The sequence below is a fragment of the Tamandua tetradactyla genome, chromosome 6 (genome assembly GCF_023851605.1).
Source record: "Tamandua tetradactyla isolate mTamTet1 chromosome 6, mTamTet1.pri, whole genome shotgun sequence".
Taxonomy (NCBI): domain Eukaryota; kingdom Metazoa; phylum Chordata; class Mammalia; order Pilosa; family Myrmecophagidae; genus Tamandua; species Tamandua tetradactyla.
In genome coordinates, this window is record NC_135332.1 from 111,210,731 (window position 1) to 111,229,192 (window position 18,462).

Sequence of the window (18,462 nt, forward strand, 5' to 3'; positions counted from 1 at the left end):
GTTCTATTATGTGTATTGTGTTGGGTAGGGGTCCACTCTCATTCTTTTGCACGTGGAATTCAGTTTTCCCAGCATCATTTGTTGAAGGGACTGTGCTTTCCTCATTGAGTGGATTTGCAGGTAGAAATATTTTTAAAACTTAATACATGGGCTAAATGAATGCAACTGAGGAATGAATTAGTGAGATGGAGAAGGTCTTAAAACGTTCCTAGAAGGTATTAGGAAAGAATGAAGAATTAGAAAAATGAGAGAAAAAAGAAAAGGTTATGAAAATTCAATTAAAAAAAGATTCAATATTTGATTATTAGTGGTCCTAAAAGGAGAAAGAAAAACAAATGAAGCTAAATATTTGAAAAACTACTGATTGAAAATTTCCCACAATTAAAGAAAGATTGAACGGGCCTACTATGCACCAAACAAAACATTAAATGGGGAAATAGCAACACTTTTACAGTTTGAAGTGAATTTTTAGAAAGGAAACAATTCCAGAGAGAGTAAAGCAGGTCATCTAGAAAAAAAAAAAAAATCAGACTCCCATCTTACTTTTGACTGCAACACTAGTATATTTTCAAAACATTTTTAAAAAAGGAAATTTCAACCTAGACTTTTGCATCTACTTGGACTCTGAAACGTGAGCATGAAATAAAGGTATTCTCTGGCATAAAAGCTCAAAAGATATGCTACACACAGATGCACAGGTGAAAAACACCTGGAGAAAGTATTCCAACAAAAGGAATAAATTCAGAGAGCAAAGTAAGCAACTTAGTTACATCTGTGGTCTAAATAAGCAGTGTCTAAAGGAAAAATAATAAATTGTCTAGTATCAAATTCTAGGTGACAGAAACTGATGGAAGGTGGGTCAGGGTGGGGGAGGTGTGGTAGTGGATAAGGCGGGGAGAAGACCAAGGAAGGTCAAAGTGTGTTAAGTTATTGGTCTCCTTGGAAAAAGAGACATAAATATTGATTACATTTATAAACTGATGGAGGAAAAAACCCATGTAAGTTTGTGTCTTAAGTTAGAAATAACCACCAGAAAAAGAAAAATAGAATATGATACTTAGCAACTTTCAGAAGAAAACAGGAAAGGAGCAAAAAAGAAACAAGAAATATTGGAAAATAGAGACCAGGAATGAAAATGGCAGAAATAAATTTTAATTTAACAGTGATTGTGAAGAGTGTCAACAGATTAAACTCTCCAATCAAATGACTGGTATTTTTATATAAAAAAAATATCCAACAATATCATATCTACAGAAAAAACATGGTGTAGATAGATATATGAGATGTCTATTTATAGCATTGTGTAGCTTTGTATTCTGAGGGACCATTCTGCTACAGAACAGCTAGATTCTGTACACATTACACTCTCTGAGGTACTGTTCTTCTCATAGATAAGCAGAGGATGCATAAGATACATGATCAACTGTGCGTGTGTTTGTTTTTTGTAACCCCTGTGAATCATTTAATAATTTACCAGGCATTTTCCAAGCATAAGCAAACACATGGGCACATACATATAAAATCAATCTTCTTTTGTTAAAAAAAAAAAAACAAAACCTGACTTATGCTATACATACTGTTTTGCAATTTGCATTATTTGCTTTCTCTGTAGAGAACATTTTCAATGTCATTTCATTCATTCATTAAACTTTTTTAAATTAGAAAGGCTGTAGGTTTACAGAAAAAACATGTAAAAAAAATACCATTCCATGCATACACTTCCTCACATTATTAATACTTTGCATTAATGTGATACCTTTGCTATAATTGAGGAGAGAATATTAAAATTGTATTATTAACTACAGTCCATAGTGCATTTTTTCCACATACCACAGTTATTAATATCTTGCATTAGTTTGTACATTTGTTATAATTCATGGAAAACCATTTTAATAATTGTACTATTAACTATAGTTCATTGTTTACAATAGGATTCACTGTGCTGTACAGCCCTATATTTTATCTTTTAACTGTTATTCTCATAACATATACATGATCTAAAATTTCCCTTTTTAGCCACATTCACATTTGTAAACAATGAACTATAGTTAATAGTACAACTATAAAAATATTCTTCCATGAATTATAAGAAATGTACAATCTAATGCAAGGTATTAATAATAGAGTGCTATATGGAAAAAATGAACTCTGTTGTAAACTATGGACTGTAGTTAATAATACAATTTTAATGTAACAATGTAAACAAAACTTTACAATTGACCCAAATAGAAATTCTGTACAAATTAAGCATTAACTCCCCATTTCCTAACCCCAACCTATATTCCAACTGTATGAGTTTGTTATTCTAACCAGTGAGAACACAAATACTTGTCCTATTTGTGTCTGGCTTTTTTCATACAACACGATGTCTTCAAGGATCATCCATGTTGTTGCATGTACCAGAACTTCATTCCAATGCTTTTTTTAATTGTATAATATAATATAAATACAAAGCAAAGAAAGAAAAAAGCAATAGTTTTCAAAGTACTCTTCAACAATTAGCTACAGGACAGATCCCAGAGTCTGTCATGGGCTACCATATCATCATCTCATATTTTTCCTTCTAGCTGCTCCAGAACATTGGAGGCTAGAAGGAATAAATATTTTTTTATCATCACAATTGACTTTTTTTCCCTTTTATGTGAAAAATAACATATATACAAAAAAGCAATAAATTTCAAATCACAGTGGAACAATTAGTTGTAGAACAGATTTCAGAGTTTGGTATGGGTTACAATTCCATATTTTAGGTTTCTACTTTTAGCTGCTCTAAGATACTGGAGAGTAAAAGAAATAACAATTTAATGATTCAGCAATCGTACTCATTTGTTAAACCCTAACCTCTCTGTATAATTTCACCATCGCCTTTGATCTTGATCCTAAAGAGTCTTTAGGGGTATTTGGGCCATGCCCATTCTAACTTTTTCTTGGTGGAAGGGGCTATTAACAATAGGGTAGGATAGGAAGATGGAACTAGCTGATGTTCTAGAGAGGCTGGCCCCTTTAGGTTTCAGGACTACCTGGAGGGTATAGTTTTCTGAAAAGTTACCCTAGTGCATGGAACCTTTGTAGAATCTTAAATATCGCCCTAGCTATTCTTTAGCATTGGCTGGGATTGTTTTGGTTAAGATTCGGCAATTTATGGTAGGTAGCAATGTCTAACTGAAGCTTGTGTAACAGTGACCTCCAGGGTATCTTCTCGACTCTATTTGAACTCTCTCTGCCACGGACATCTTATTTGTTCCACTTCTTTTCTCCCTTTTGGTCAGGATGGCGTTGTTGATCTCACAGTGCCAGGGCTGGATTTATCCCTGGGAGTCATCTCCCCTGCCACCAGGGAGAATTTCACCCCTGGATGTCATGTCCCACGTAGCGGGGAGGGCAATGATTTCACTTGCAGAGTTGGGCTTAGAGAAAGTGAGGCCACATCTGAGCAATATCAGGTCCTCCAGAATTAACTCTTAGGCATTCCTATAGGTAGGCTAAGGTTCTCTGCTACCTACATAAGCTTCAAGATCAAGGGCTTGGCCTATTGATTTGGGTGTCCCTAATGTTTGACACATTATCCAGGGTTTCCCCAGTGGTAAAGTTTAATAGTTCCATATTTTTTCTTCCATCCTTCAAGGGACTTTGCCAGTACTTTCTGATTATCTGCTTAATATATTCTAGGATGTATCCAGGCATTACATTAAGCTGTACAGGATTAAAGGCCCTATTCTTATTCTGGGCTCCATTCCACTCCTTTTTTTCCCCCTTTCCATTCCTTTTTAATGCTGAGTAATATTCTATTGTATGTATATGCCACAATGGTATATTTATTTATCCATTCATCATTTGATGGACACATGGGTTGTTTCCATCTTTTGGCAATTGTGAATAATGACACTATGAACATCAGTGAGCAAATATCTATTTGAAAAAAATATATATATCTATTTGAGTCTCTGCTTTCAGTCTTTTGGGGTATATACCTAGAAGAGGGATTGCTGGGTGATATGATAATTCTACACTTAGCTTTTTGAGGATCTGCCAAATCACCTTCCATAGCAGCTGAACCAGCAGTGAATGAGTGTTCCTATTTTTCTGCATTCTAACACTTGTAACTTGGTATTTTAAAAAATTGTTGCCATTCTTGTGGGTGTGAAATGATATGTCATTGTGGTTTCATTTGCACTTTCCTAATAGCTAATGATATTAAACACCTTTTCATATACTTTTTAGCCATTTATTTCTCCTCTTTGGAGAAATGTCTATTCAAGTCCTTTGCCCATTTGTAAATTGGATTGTCTTTTTTACTGTGTTGTAGGTTTTCTTTGCATATTTTGGATGTTAATCCTTTATCAGATATGTATTTCCCAAATATTTTCTCCCATGGAGTACATTGTTTTTTCACTTTCATGATAAAGTTCTTTAATGCACAGAAGTTTTAAATTTTGATAAGGTCCCATTTATCTGTTTTTTCTTTTGCTCCTTGTGCTTTGAATATAAGGTTTAAGAAACCATTGCCTAACACAAAGTCCTGAAGATGCTTCCTATATTTCCTTCTTTGGAGTTTTATAGTCCTGGTTCTTATATTTAGGTCTTTGATGCATTTTAATTTTGTATATGGTGTGAGATAGGAGTACTCCTTTATTCTTTCTCATGTGGATATCCAGTTCTCCCAGCAGTATTTGTTGAAGAGACCATTTTTTTTCCCCAGTTGAATGGACTTAGCAGCCTCGTCAAAAGTCAATTGGATATAGATGTGAGGGTCTATTTCTGAACTCTTAGTTTGAGTCCATTGGTCTATAGATCCTTGAACCAGTACCATGACGTTTTGACCACTGTAGCTTTGTAATAAGCTTTAAAATCTGAAAGTTCAGGTCCTCCAATTTTGCTCTTCCTTTTCAAGATGGTTTTGGCCATTTGGGGTCCCTTACCCTTCCAAATAAATTTGATAATTGGTTTTTCCATGTCTGCAAAGCAGGCTATTGAAATTTTGACTGGAACTGCTTTGAATCTATAAATCATTTTGGGTAGAACTGATTTCTTAGCAATATGTAGTCTTCCAATTCATAAGCATAGAATGTGCTTCCGTTTACTTAGACCTTCTTTGATTTTTTTCTAGAAAAGTTTTGAAATTTTCTGTTTAAGTCCTTTACATCCTTGATTAAATTTATTCCTAGATATTTGATTCTTTTGGTTGCTATTGTAAATGGTTTTTTAAAAATTTCCTCCTTAGATTGTTCGTTACTAGCATATAGATACACTGATTTTTGTGTGTTGATTTTTGTAACCTGCCATTTTCCTGAATTCATTCATTAGCTTTAGTAGCTTTGTTGTAGAGTTTTTTGCTCTTTTTATACACAGGATCATGTAGTTTGCAAATAGTGAAAGTTTTACTTTTTCCTTTCTAACTTGGATGTCTTTATTTCTTTTTCTTGTCTAACTGCTCTGACTGGAACTCCTTAGTACAATGTTGAATAACAGTGATGACAGTGAGCATCCTTGTCTTGTTCCAGCTATTAGAGGGAAAGCTTTCAGTCTTTCTCCATTGAGAAGGTTGTGGCACTTTATTATGTTGAGAAAATTTCCTTATATTCTTATCTTTCAAATGTTTTTATCAAGAAAGGATGCTGCATCAAATGATGCAGAATGTGGTATTTCCTTTTGGTTTTCTTATATTGAACCACCCTTGAATACCAGGGATAAAAAACATGATTATAGTACATAATCATTTAATGTACTGTTGGATTTAATTTGCAAGTATTTTATTGCAGATTTTTGCATTTATATTCATAAGAGAAATTGGTTTGCAATTTTTTTTCTTGGAGCATTTTTATCTGGCTTTGGTATTGGGATGAGGTTAACCTTATAGAATGAGTTAGGTAGTGTTTCCTCCTGCTCATTTTTTTGGAAGAGTTAGAGCAGGATTAGTATTAATTCTTCTTGGAATGTTCGATAGAATTCACCTGTGAAGCCATCTGGTCCTGGGCTTTTTTTTTGTTGTTGGGTTTTTGATGACTGTTTCAGTCTCTTTACTTGTAATTGATCTGCTGAGATCTTCTAATTCTTCTAGAATGCAGATGCTCTTCTTTCCCCACTGAATGGACTTGGCACCCTTGTTGAAAATCAATTGGCCACAGGTTTGTGGGTTTATTTCTGGACTCTTAGTTATATTCTATGGAGCTATATGTATGTCCTTATTCCAGTATTAGTTTGTGTATTCTGGCTTTATAGTAAGTTTTGAAATTGGGAAGTGTGAATCCTCCAATTTTTTTTTTCTTCAAGATTGATTTGGCTATTTGGTCCTTTCACCATTCCATATGAATTTAAGGATTGACTTCCCCATTTCTGTAAAGAAAAGACTTCTGGAATTTTTGTAGTGACTGAACTGAATCTGTTAATCACTTTGGGTGGGGTCGCTAGCTGAACAACATTAAATCTCCCAAACCATGAACATATGATATCTTTCTGTTTATTTAGGTCTTGTTTAATTTCTTTTAGCAATGTTTTGTAGTTTTCAGTGTACAAGTCTTTCACCTGCTTGGTTAAATTTATTCCTAGGTATTTTATTCTATTAGATGCTATGGTAAATGAAATTATTTTCTTGATTTCCTTTTGGATTGTTCTTTGCTGGTGTCTAGGAACCCAATTGATTTTTATGTGTTGATCTTAAATCTTGCAGTTTTCTGAATTTATTAGCTTTTTAAATACTATTTGAGATTTTCTACATATAGGATTATGTAATTTTAAATAAGGAAAAATTTAATTCTTCCTTTCTAATTTGGATGCTTTTTATTTCTTATTCATACGTAATTGCTCTGGTTAGGACTTCCAGTACCAATGGTGAACAGCAGTGTTGATAGTGGGTATCTTTTTCTTGTTTCTGACCTAGGGAGAAAGTATTCAATCTTTTACCATTGAGTTAATGTTAGCTGTGGGTTTTCATGTAAGTCTTTTATGTTGCAGGAGTTCCCTTTTCTTCCTAGTGTTCTGATTTTTTTTTCTTAAGTAATGAGTTTTGTATTTTAATGAAATGCCTTTTCTGCACTGAGAAGATCATGTATTCTTTCCCCCTTCATTCTATTAGTGTGGTATAGTACACTAATTGATTATGCTACCATCCTTGAATTCCTGGAACAAATTCCACTTGGCAATGGTGTACAATCCTTTTACTATGCAGTTGGATTCAGTTTGCTAGGTTTCCTTTTTTTTATTTTAACTTTTTTATTGCATAGTATAACATATATACAAGGCAAAGAAATAAAAATCAACAGTTTTCAAAGCACTCTTCAACAAGTAGTTACAGGACAGATCCCAGAATTTGTCATGGGCTACCATATGATCCTCTCAGATTTTTTCTTCTAGCCGTTCCAGAATATAGGAGGCTAGTTTGCTAGTATTTTTTAACAGTTTTTTTTTTCTGTATCTATTTTTATAAGGGATATTGGTCTACAATTTTCTTTTGTTGTGATTATCTAGCTTTTGTTCAGAATAACGCTGGCTTCATCAAGTGACTTAGGAAGTGTTTCCTTCTCTTCAATTTTTTGGAAGCGTTTCAGAAGGATTGATGTTAATTCTTTTAATATTTGTTAGGCTTCACTAGTGAAGCCACCTGGTTCTGGAGTTTTCTTTTACAAGAGGTTTATGATTACTGAGTCAATCTCTACTTGTTAAAGATCTGTTGAGATTTTCTTCTTGAGTCAAGTGTAGGTAATTTGTATGTTTCTAGGAATTTTTCCATTTCATCTAGGTTGTCTAATTTTTGGCATATACTTGTTCATGATATTCTTTTATAATTCTTTTATTTCAGTGTGTTCAATAGTGATGTACTTCCTTTCATTTCTGAACTTTGCCATTGTATCTTCTCTGTTTTTTTCTTGGTCATTGTAGCTAAAGTTTTGTCAATCTTATTGATCTTTTCAAAGAGCCAGGTTTTAGTTTTATTGATTTTTTTCTATTGGTTTTCATATATTCTATTTCATTTATCTCTGTTCTAATTTTTATCATTTCCTTCCTCTCCCCACTTATTTCCTTTCTCTCCCACTTTGGGTTTAGTTTAACTACTCTTCGTCTGGTTCCTAAAGGTGTTGTTCTAGGTTATTAATTTGAGATCTTTTCTCCTATTTTCATGTAGGCACTTTAAAATTATAAATCTCCGTCTAAGAACTGACTTTGCTGAATTCTTTAAATTTTGTGTTTATGCTTCATTTTCATTCATCCCTATGTAATTTCTTATTTGTCTTATGATTTTCTCTTTGGTTGTTGCATAGTTTGATTTCCAGTTATTTGTGAAATTTCCACTTTTCCTTCTGTTACTGATTTCGAAATTTATTCCATTTGGTTGGAGAGGATACTTACATAATTTCAATCTTTAAAAATTTCCCGGGATTTGTTTTTTGAGGCAACAGAGTCTATTCTGGAGAATGACACATGCGCTTGAGAAAAATGTGCACTCTGCTGTTGTTAAGTGGAGTGTTCTGTATGTTTGTTAGGTCTGCTTGGTTTATAGTATTGCTCAGTCCTGTATTTCCTTATTGATCTTCTGTCCAGATGGTCTATCCATTATTAAAAGTGGTGTACTGAGGCCACCGAGCTGAGCGGCGCCGCCCTGGCACGAGAGCAGCCGAGCGTCTGCCCTCGCGTGCCTTGCGGTTAAGCGCAGTGCGGGCCGTGGCCAGGGGTGGCGGTAGTGAGAGCCGCGGCGCTCCAGCCCCTTTTCCTCCATGGTTTCTCTCGGCACCCGCAGGTAACGCGGCTTGCGCCGCAGCCACCGGCAGCCCTCCCCGACAGCTTGGCCCCACCCGCCGGGAGGCCTCTTCCCCCTCTCCCCCGCCGCAGAAAGTTAAGTTTGAAGAGGGGAGAAGAGGGCACCATGGACATGAAGAAGAGGATCCACCTGGAGCTGAGGAACCAGACCCCGGCGGCGGTTCGAGAACTTGTCCTAGACAACTGCAAATCAAATGATGGGAAAATCGAGGGTTTAACAGCTGAATTTGTGAACTTAGAGTTCCTCAGCTTAAACAATGTAGGCTTGACTTCAGTTTCAAATCTCCCCAAACTACCTAAGTTGAAAAAGCTTGAGCTCAATGACAACAGACTCTTTGGAGGTTTAGATATCTTGGCGGAACAACTTCCAAATCTCACACATCTAAACTTAAGTGGGAATAAACTGAAAGATGTCAGCACCTTGGAACCTTTGAGAAAGTTGGACCGTCTTAAGAGCCTGGACCTGTTCAACTGTGAGGTCACCAACCTGAATGGCTACCGCCAGAGCGTCTTCAGGCTCCTGCCTCAGCTGACCCACCTGGACGGGCTTGACCAAGAGTACTGGGAAGACCCCCACCCTGATGCCGAGGTGGACCGTGCGGACCAAGAGGAGGATGACGAGGAGGATGATGAGGAGGATGAGGATGGTGAGGACGAAGAGTTTGATGATGAAGATGTTGAAGATGATATAAAAGGGGAAGAAGATGAAGATGAAGTCAGTGGGGAGGAGGAGGATTTTAGACAAGATGGAGAAGTCGACAAAGACAAAGAGGATGAGGATGAAGACAAAGACGAAGAAGAAAGCGGGAAAGGTGAAAAGAGGAAGAGAGAAACAGACAATGAAGAAGAAGATGATTAAGACCCCAAATAACCTGCAAAAAAAAGAACTGTTCAGTATTGGTTGGACGGCTTCTTTGGATTAGGTAGCTGTTTTAAAAAAAGGTAGCTGTGATACAAACCCCAGGAAACCCACCCACCTAAAGAGCCAAAGATTAGTTCCTATGACATTCCGCCTTCCTCCATTTAGTCCCTCGTGGAAATCTACCACCAAGCCTGGGGACCTCACCCCAACAAAATTGCAAGCATTGTTAGGTTTTTGTGTGAGACTTACTGTAGTTAGTGACTAGCTGTGACCCATGATTCCTAACCACCCATGGCTGCCAGTTACCCTGAGGCTGTAACAGCATTTTTACTTTCTGTACAACAAAGAAGCTTTGTAAATAAAATATGAACAGTAAAAAAAAAAGTGGTATATTCAAGTCTTGAACTATTATTGTAGAACTTTTTATTTCTCCATTTGTCATTATTTGCTTTATATATTTGGAACCCTATTGTTTAGGTGAGTATATGTTTATAATTATTTTCAGTTATACTTTTTATCAATATATAATGCCCTTTTTTGTCTCTTGTAAGTTTTTAAAAAAATTTTTCTTTTTATCTATTCTATTTATTTTTTCTTGTAAGTTTTTGATTTGTCTATTTTGTCATACTAATATAATCACTCCAGCTCTCTCTTGGTTACTGCTGCATAGAATATATATATTTTTTAGCCTTTTGCTCTTAACTTTTGGTGTTTAGATGAATCTTCTGTAAAGAGTGTATATCTAGATCATACTTTTTATCCATTCTGACAACTCCTGCCCTTAGATTGGAAAGTTTAATCCATTTACTTCTTTTTTTAAGCATATAGAAAGTTTACTGAATATGCATGTGAAAGAATATGTAGTCACTCTCTCAAGAAAAGAGGGGTGAAAGGCGAGAGGCCCTGGCAATGTGAGGCTATTTGCTTTTATAGGTTAGTTTTACTTACTTCCCATCCCCCTTCCTGCTTGGGACTTTTTCTCCTACTCTCTTCTCTTCAGGGTGGTCCCTGGTAATAGACAGCACATTTGGGTGGGTCAGTTGGCTCCACGCTTCTCCGTAGATGACTCACTCCAGTGGGGGTCATTTGGCTCCAGATGGGTCAGCTGCCCTTGGGTGTTTCTCATAAGTGGGTAGCCCCCAGGCAGGGTGTCTGTGGGGACATAGGCCCTCCTGACCTTGATTAAGTGTCCTTGCTCAAGGGCTTCTCTCCCCTCTCAGGTCCCTGTTCTAGCTTGCCTCAACTTTCGCTTCAGAGAATTCGCACCCTTTAATCTTAAAGGTGGCTGAGGGATGAGGATCTTTTTGTAGCTGATTCTTGTTTGTCAGGAGGTGTAGGCCCTGCTTGATGGGTATTAGTACTTTCTGGCTATTTCATTTAGATTAAGGGGGAGGAGTCCAAAAGGGCATTTGGAACCACTGAAAATCTTGGCCTCAGCATTAGTTTGGTGTAAAAAGCTTCTAGTCTGGAAGAAGTAAACTTGGTGAGCAGCTTACAAATGCAAGGGTCTATCAATACAAAGAAGATAAAAGTGAGTGGGCCTAGAAGAGTAGGAGACTCGTTAGGCAAGTGAAACTGTGGAAGAGGGAAGGCAATCGCGATCTTTCAGGTCTAAGAGTGAATGTTGGTTGTACTTGGGGCAAGGCCCCAGTGGGTCCTAAGGTTGAGGATTATCTCAAGATTTCTAGCATCCTCTTTGCCAGTGGCCTTTTGACTCATACTTGAAGAAAGTTCCTTGAGGCTGGGAGCCATGATTTGGGTGACCCTGAGAGGACAGGGCACTATTAACAATGACTAGAATAAGCTGAATTTGTTCTCTGGTCTTTTGCTTACTTCTCTTTGTCTTCTCCTCCTCCTCAATGCTCCAAAGATGGGGGCCTTCATGCCTCCAGAGAGAAGTCTAGGACAACGTTCCCAGGAATATCTTTGTTCTCTAAGTTTCCTGTTTCCTGAGGGAAATCCAGATGGTTAGAGAGAAGTGACTCCTGGCTGGCTCACCAAAACATGTTGCTGAATTTTGGCTTCCAGGTTCTTGGTCATGTGATGAGAAATGATTCATGGGCACAGCACAGTATAAAGCAAGCAAATAGAAAATTTATTGAATATGCAAGTAAGACAACACATGGGCATTCTTGCTAGAAAAGATGGGTGAAATGTGGGAAGCCCCATTTATTTTTAAATTGCTGATAATGAAGGATTTCTGCCATTTTTCTGTTTGCTTTTTGGTATGTGTCATTCTCTTATTTCCTCCATTATGGCCTACTTGCTCAGGTAATCAGTCATTTGTACTGAACCATTTGAATCCATCTCTCTTTTTTTGTTTTGTATACTGTATGGCAAGGTCACATTTCATTATTTTTCCATGTGAGTATCCCGTTATTGCAGCACCACATGCTGAATTTTTGTTTGTTTTGCTTGTTTGTTTTTTTTGGGAAGTACACAGACCAGGAATCAAACCCAGGTCTCCCACATTGCAGGCAAGAATTCTACCATTGAATTACCCTTGCATCCCCCCACCTCATTTAAAAAATATATATTTTTATTGACAAATCTTCACACACATACAGCCCATAGATGGTGTACAATCAATGGCTCACATCAGCACATAATTGTGCATTCATCAACATGATTATTTTTAGAACATTTGCATCATTTGAGAGAAAGAAAGAAAAAGAAAACTCACATATCCCATATACCTTACATCCCTCTCATTGACCACTAGTATTTCAATCTATCCAATTTATTTTACATTTTATCCCCCGTTACTTATTTTTTATCCATATTTAAAAAATCATTTGTCTATATCCTGGATAGAAGAAGCATCAGACACAAGGGTTTCACAACCACACAGCCACACTGTAAAAGTTATATCATTATACAATCATCTTCAAGAAGCAAGGCTATGATACTGTGTCAAACTTTAGGGACACCCAAATCAATAGGCTATGCGCTTGATCATGAGGAGCATGATCTTACTCTTGTGAAGCTTATGTAAGTAGTGGAAAAGCTTAGACTACTTATAGGCATGCCTAACAGTTACTTCTGGAGGACCTCTTTTGTTGCTCATGTGGCCTCAGTCTCTATAAGCCCAAATCTGCAAGTGAAATCATTCCCCTCCCCTCTACATGGGAAATGACATCTGGGGTGAAAGTCTCCCTGGTGACATGGGAGATGATTTCCAGGGATGAATCCAGACCAGCACTGTGGGAACAACAATTTCATCCTGAACAAAAGAGGTAAAGGAGGTGTAACCAATAAAATATCAGTGGCAGAGACAGTTCGAATAGAGTTGAGAGGTTACTCTGGAGGTTGCTCTTATGCAAACTTCAGTTAGTCCTTGCTACCTATCATAACCTGCTAATTCCCAACCAGGCAATATATATAAGATTCCACAAGGGTTTCGTGCACTAGAGTAACTTCCCAGAAACCTACAAACCCCAGATGCGTCCCTGGTCCAGATGAGTCCTGAAACCTAGCCCAACCTCTCCAGAACATCAGATAGTTCCATCTCCCTACCCCATATTGGGGTAGAGTGACAGACTCTTCCAATATGAAAAATTTAGAATGGCCATAGCCCAAATTCCCCTAGAGAGAGGGACAGAAAGATCAAAGGTGATGGTGGAATTAATACATAGAAGATAGGATTTAACAAATGAATATGAATGCTGAGTCATCAAATTGATATCTCTTTTAGTCTCCAGTGTTTTAGAGCAGCTAGAAGTAAATTCCTAAAATTGTGGAAAGGTAACCCATGTCAAACTCTGAAATGTGTTCTACAACTAATTGTGGTGCTGTGCTTCGAAATTTACAGCTTTTTTTGTATATATGTTATTTTTCACAAAAAGGAGAAATGTGATGATAAAAAAAGATTGAAGGCCTTTAGCCTCCTGTATTCTGGAGCATATAGATGGAAAAATCTGAGAGGATCATATGGCAGCCCATGACAAACTCTGGGATCTGTCCTGTAACTACTTGTTGAAGAGTGCTTTGAAAACTATTGCTTTTAAAATTTCTTTGCATTATATATATGTTAAAATACACAATAAAAAAAGTTTTAAAAAATCAAGTCTACCAGAACACAGCTTAACAGTTTCAGGTACTTCCCTCCAGCCACTCCAATGCACAATAAACTAAAAAGGGACATCTATAAAGTGCATAAGAATAATCTCCAAGATAACCTCTTGACTCTGAAATCTCTCAGCCACTGAAACTTTATTTTGGCTCATTTCTCTAGGCCCCCATTTGGTCAAGCAGGTTTTCTCAATTCCATGATTCTGGGTCCTGGAGAATCCCAGAAGTTCTATCCCACATAGCTAGGGAGATTGACATCCTTAGGAGTCATGTCCCACATAGGCAGGAGGGCAGCATGTTCACCTGCTAAGTCGGCTTAGAGAGAGAGGCCACATCTGAGCAACAAAAGAACTTATCTGAGGGTGACTGTTAGGCCCAATTTCAAGTTGGCATAGCCTATCCTTTGCAGGAATAAGTTTCATGGGGTGAACCTCAAGATTCAGGGCTCAGCCTATTGATTTGTGAGAATATCAGAAATTCTCCAAATGGGGAAGATGAATATTTTCTCCTTTCTCCCTAGTCCCGCAAGAATATTTTGCAAATACTTCTTTATTTACTGCCCAAATTACTCTGGGATATGTTAGGTCATCACACTAACCTGGACACACCAACAATTTCTCATACCCTATTCAAGATGCCATGTATTTATGGTGTTCAACTAAATTGACCATACAAGTTAAATTAGGAAATGCACTACCCAAAATATTAATTTTGCACCAACTAAACATCTTCCCCATGGTCTCACACAGAAATTAAAGTTTTAAAATATAGATGTTATCATCCTTTGCCCCATATTCTGATCTATGCCAGTCTTAATCCAGATCAGCTTCATTCATTTCTCTGTCGAAGTCTGATCCCTTTTTCAACGTTTTAAACAGTTATTGTACGGAGTACTGCTGATTATCATAGCTTCAGAAGTCTAACTCTGAGTCTCAGGTGTCACATAAATACCTGAAGTTTCTGGAAATGATCAGGTTATAAACAAACATCTCAGTATCTTGGAATTTAGAAATAACAATTACAACTCCTGAATATATGTGACTACTATAAGAGCTTAGAATCCAGGAATCTTTACAATAGGCCCCAACCTGATAACCCATGCTTTCTACTTCAGTTCACTGAATTTTTATATTATAGTTAGTCCATATTATTGAGGCATGATAATGTATCTTTTTGTTTCTAACATTTCATTCAACAATAGTCCTTAAGGTTCATTCACCTAGTTGTAAGTCTCACAACTTCATTCCTTCTTGTGGCCACTCAGTAGTCTATTGTATGTATACACCATCGTTCCTCCTTCCATCCCTCAATCATTATACCTTAGGCCACCTACATCCATTGTGACTTATGAACACTGCTGCCACAAACACCAGTGTGCAAATGTCCATTTGTGTCCCCACAGTCAGTTCCTCCAGGTATATACTGAACAACAGAGTTCCAAGCTCATATAGCAACTCCATCCCTAGCCTCCTGAGGAACCCCTACACTGTCCTCCAAGGGGCTACAGCTCTCAGTTTCCCTACCGACAGTGAATAGATGCATTTTTCTCCACATTTTCTTTAGCACTTGTTTCACGCTGTTTTTTATTTTTGGCATGGGCAGTGTTCTAGTTCGCTAGCTACCTGAATGCAATATACCAGAAACGGAATGGCTTTTAAAAGAGGAATTTAATAAGTTGCTAGTTTACAGTTCTAAAGCCAAGATATTGTTCCAATTAAAACAAGTCTATTGAGATGTCCAATCAAAGGTATCCAGGGAAAGATATCTTGGTTCAAGAAGGCCAATGAAGTTCAGGGTCCCCCTCTTATCTGAGGAAGCACATGTTGAACACTGTCACGGTTTCTTCCTCAGCTGGAAGGGCACATGGCAAGCACAGCATCATCTGCTAGCTTTCTCTCCTGGTTTCCTGTTTCATGAAGATCCCTGGGAGGCATCTTCCTTCTTTATCTCCAAAGCACTGGCTGATGGACACTGTGCTTCATGGTGCTGCAGCATTCTCTGCTCTCTCTGAATCTCCCATTCTCCAAAATGTTTCTTCTTTTATAAGACTTCAGAAATTAATCAAAACCCATCCAAATGGGTAGGTCTAATCTCCCCTAATCCAGTTTAACAACCACTCTTGATTGAATTACATCTCCAGGGAGATGATCTAATTCCAGATTCAAGCGTACAGTTTTGAATAGGAATTATTCTACCTTTATGAAATGGGATTTTGATTAAAACATGGCTTTTCTAGGGGACATCCATCCTTTCAAACCAGCACAGGCAGGCTCCAGGAATTGAACCCGGGTCTCCAGCATGGCAGGTGAGAATTCTGCCACTAAGCCACCATTGCACCGCCCCCCCCCCACTCTGTTCATTTTAAAGGTTTTATTCACACATCATACAATCCAACCTAAGTAAATAGACATGCCTTCACCACCATAATCTATATGAAGACATTTCCTCTTCTTTCACAAAGAATTCATACGTCTCACCCAGAACTGTTGACATTTAGTTCTGGCATAATACCTTTGATACCTTCAGTGAAAGGATATTACAATGTTACTGTCTACTACAGACTCTAGCTTGCATAAGTTGTACTTTTTCCTGTATACTACTCATTTTTAACGCCCTGCAATGTTGACATTCATTTGCTTCATCACTTTATTATGCCTTATGGCTGCATAATATTACATCATATGTATATACCACAGCTTGTTTAGCCACTTCTCCATTGATGGACATTTGGGCTATTTCCATCTCTTGGCAGTCATAGATAATACTGCTGTAAACATCAGTATGAAAATGTCTGTTTGTGTCCTTGCCTTCAGTTCCTCTGAATATATATACCTAGTAATGGGATTGTTGGGTCATATGACAGTTCTATACTTCGCTTCCTAAGGAACCATCAAATGGCCTTCCAGAGTATTTATACCATTTAATATTCCCACCAGCAGTGGATAAGGGTGTCTCTTTTTCCATATCCTCTCCAGCACTTGTCATTGTTTGTTTTTTGTTTTTTGATAATGGCCAAAATTTGACACTAGTGAGTGTCAGATGATATCTCATTGTGGTTTGGATTTGCACTTCCTAACAGCCAGTGAAACTGAACATCTTCATATGCCTTTTAGCCATTTGTATTTCCTCTACTGAGAAGTGTCTGCTCATGTCCTTGCTCCATTTTTTTAATTGGGTTGTTTGTCTTTTTGTTTTTGAGTTGAAGAATCTCTTTATATATTCAGGATACTAAACCCTTATCTGATATGTGGCTTCCAAATATTGTCTCCCATTGCGTAGATGCCTTTTTACTTTCTTGACAAAGTTCTTTGATGCACAAAATGTTTAATTTTTTTAATGTTTAATTTTGAGAAGATCCAAATGATCTATTTCTTTCTTTAGTGTTTGTGTTTGGGTATAAAGTCTAGGAAATCACCTCTATTACAAGATTTATAGGATATTTCCATATATTTTCTTTTAAAAATTTTATGGTCTTAGCTCTAATTCAAGGTCTTTGATCCATTTTGAGTTAATTTTTTGTATAGGTGTGAGATATGGATCCTCTTTAATTATTTTGCATATGGATATCCAGTTCTCCAAGCACCATTTATTGAAGAGGCTGCTCTGTCCCAGGTGGGTTGGCTTGACCACCTTATGAAAGATCAATTGTCCATAGATGAGAGGGTCTATATCTGAACACTCTATTCAACTCCATTGGTCAGTTTATCTATCTTTATGTCAGTACCATGATGTTTTGACCATTGTAGCTTTGTAACATGCTTTAAAGTCAGGTAGTGTGAGACCTATCACTTCATTTTTCTTTCTCAAGATATTTTTAGCTGTTCAGGGCACACTTCCCTTCCAAATAAATTTGGTGATTGGTTTTTATATTTCTGCAAAGTTTTTGGGATTTTAATTGGTATTACATTGAATCTATAAATCAATTTGGTAGAATTGATATCCTAACTGTATTCAGTCTTCCAATCCATGAACATGGTATGCCCTTCCATTTATTTAGGTCTTCCATGATTTCACTTAGCAATTTCTTGTCATTTTCTGTGTATAGGTCTTTTGTATCCTTAGTTAAATTTATTCCTAAATATTTGATTCTTTTGGTTGCCATTGTAAATGGAATTTTAAAATGATTTCTCTTAAGGTTCCTCATCACTAGTGTATAGAAGTGTGCTGGTTTGAAAGGAAGTATGCACCCTAAGAAAAGCCATGTTTTAATATAAATCCCATTTCATAAAGGTAGAATAATCCCTATTCAATACTGTATGTTTCAAACTGTAATGAGATCATCTCCCTGGGTGATGTGATTTAGTCAAGAGTGGCTGTTAAATTGGATTAGGTGATGACATGTCTCCACCCGTTTGGGTGGGTCTTGATTGGTTTATTGGAGTCCTATAAAAGAGGAAATATTTTGGAGAATTAGAGATTCAGAAAGAGTGGAAAGATGTAGCCATAAAATGCAGAGAGTCCACAAGCCAGCAACCTTTGGAGATGAAGAAGGAAAATGCCTCCTGAGGAACTTCATGTAATAGGAAGCCAGGAGAGAAAGCTAGCAGATGACGCTGTATTCGCCATGTGCCCTTCCAGCCAAGAGAGAAGCCCTGACTGTGTTCACCATGTGCCTTCTCACTTGAGAGAAAGATCCTGAACTTCATCAGCCTTCTTGAATCAAGGTATCTTTCCCTGGATGCCTGTGAGTGGACATTTCTATAGACTTGTAATTGGGACATTTTCTTGGCCTTAGAACTGTAAACTAGCAACTCATTAAATTCCCCTTGATAAAAGCC

The 18,462-nt window shown here is 37.2% G+C and overlaps 2 protein-coding genes across 2 annotated transcripts in view; one reads left to right on the forward strand and one right to left on the reverse strand.

The window, feature by feature from the left end:
• Positions 1 to 18,462, reverse strand: part of CPA6 (carboxypeptidase A6) — a 114,479-nt gene that overhangs the window by 12,685 nt on the left and 83,332 nt on the right. The window lies entirely within an intron of this gene.
• On the forward strand, positions 8,637 to 9,996 carry LOC143688707 (acidic leucine-rich nuclear phosphoprotein 32 family member D-like). The gene has a single exon (XM_077166952.1). It carries the CDS (start codon positions 8,858 to 8,860, stop codon positions 9,608 to 9,610), a length of 753 nt encoding a protein of 250 aa, XP_077023067.1. The 5' UTR covers positions 8,637 to 8,857; the 3' UTR covers positions 9,611 to 9,996.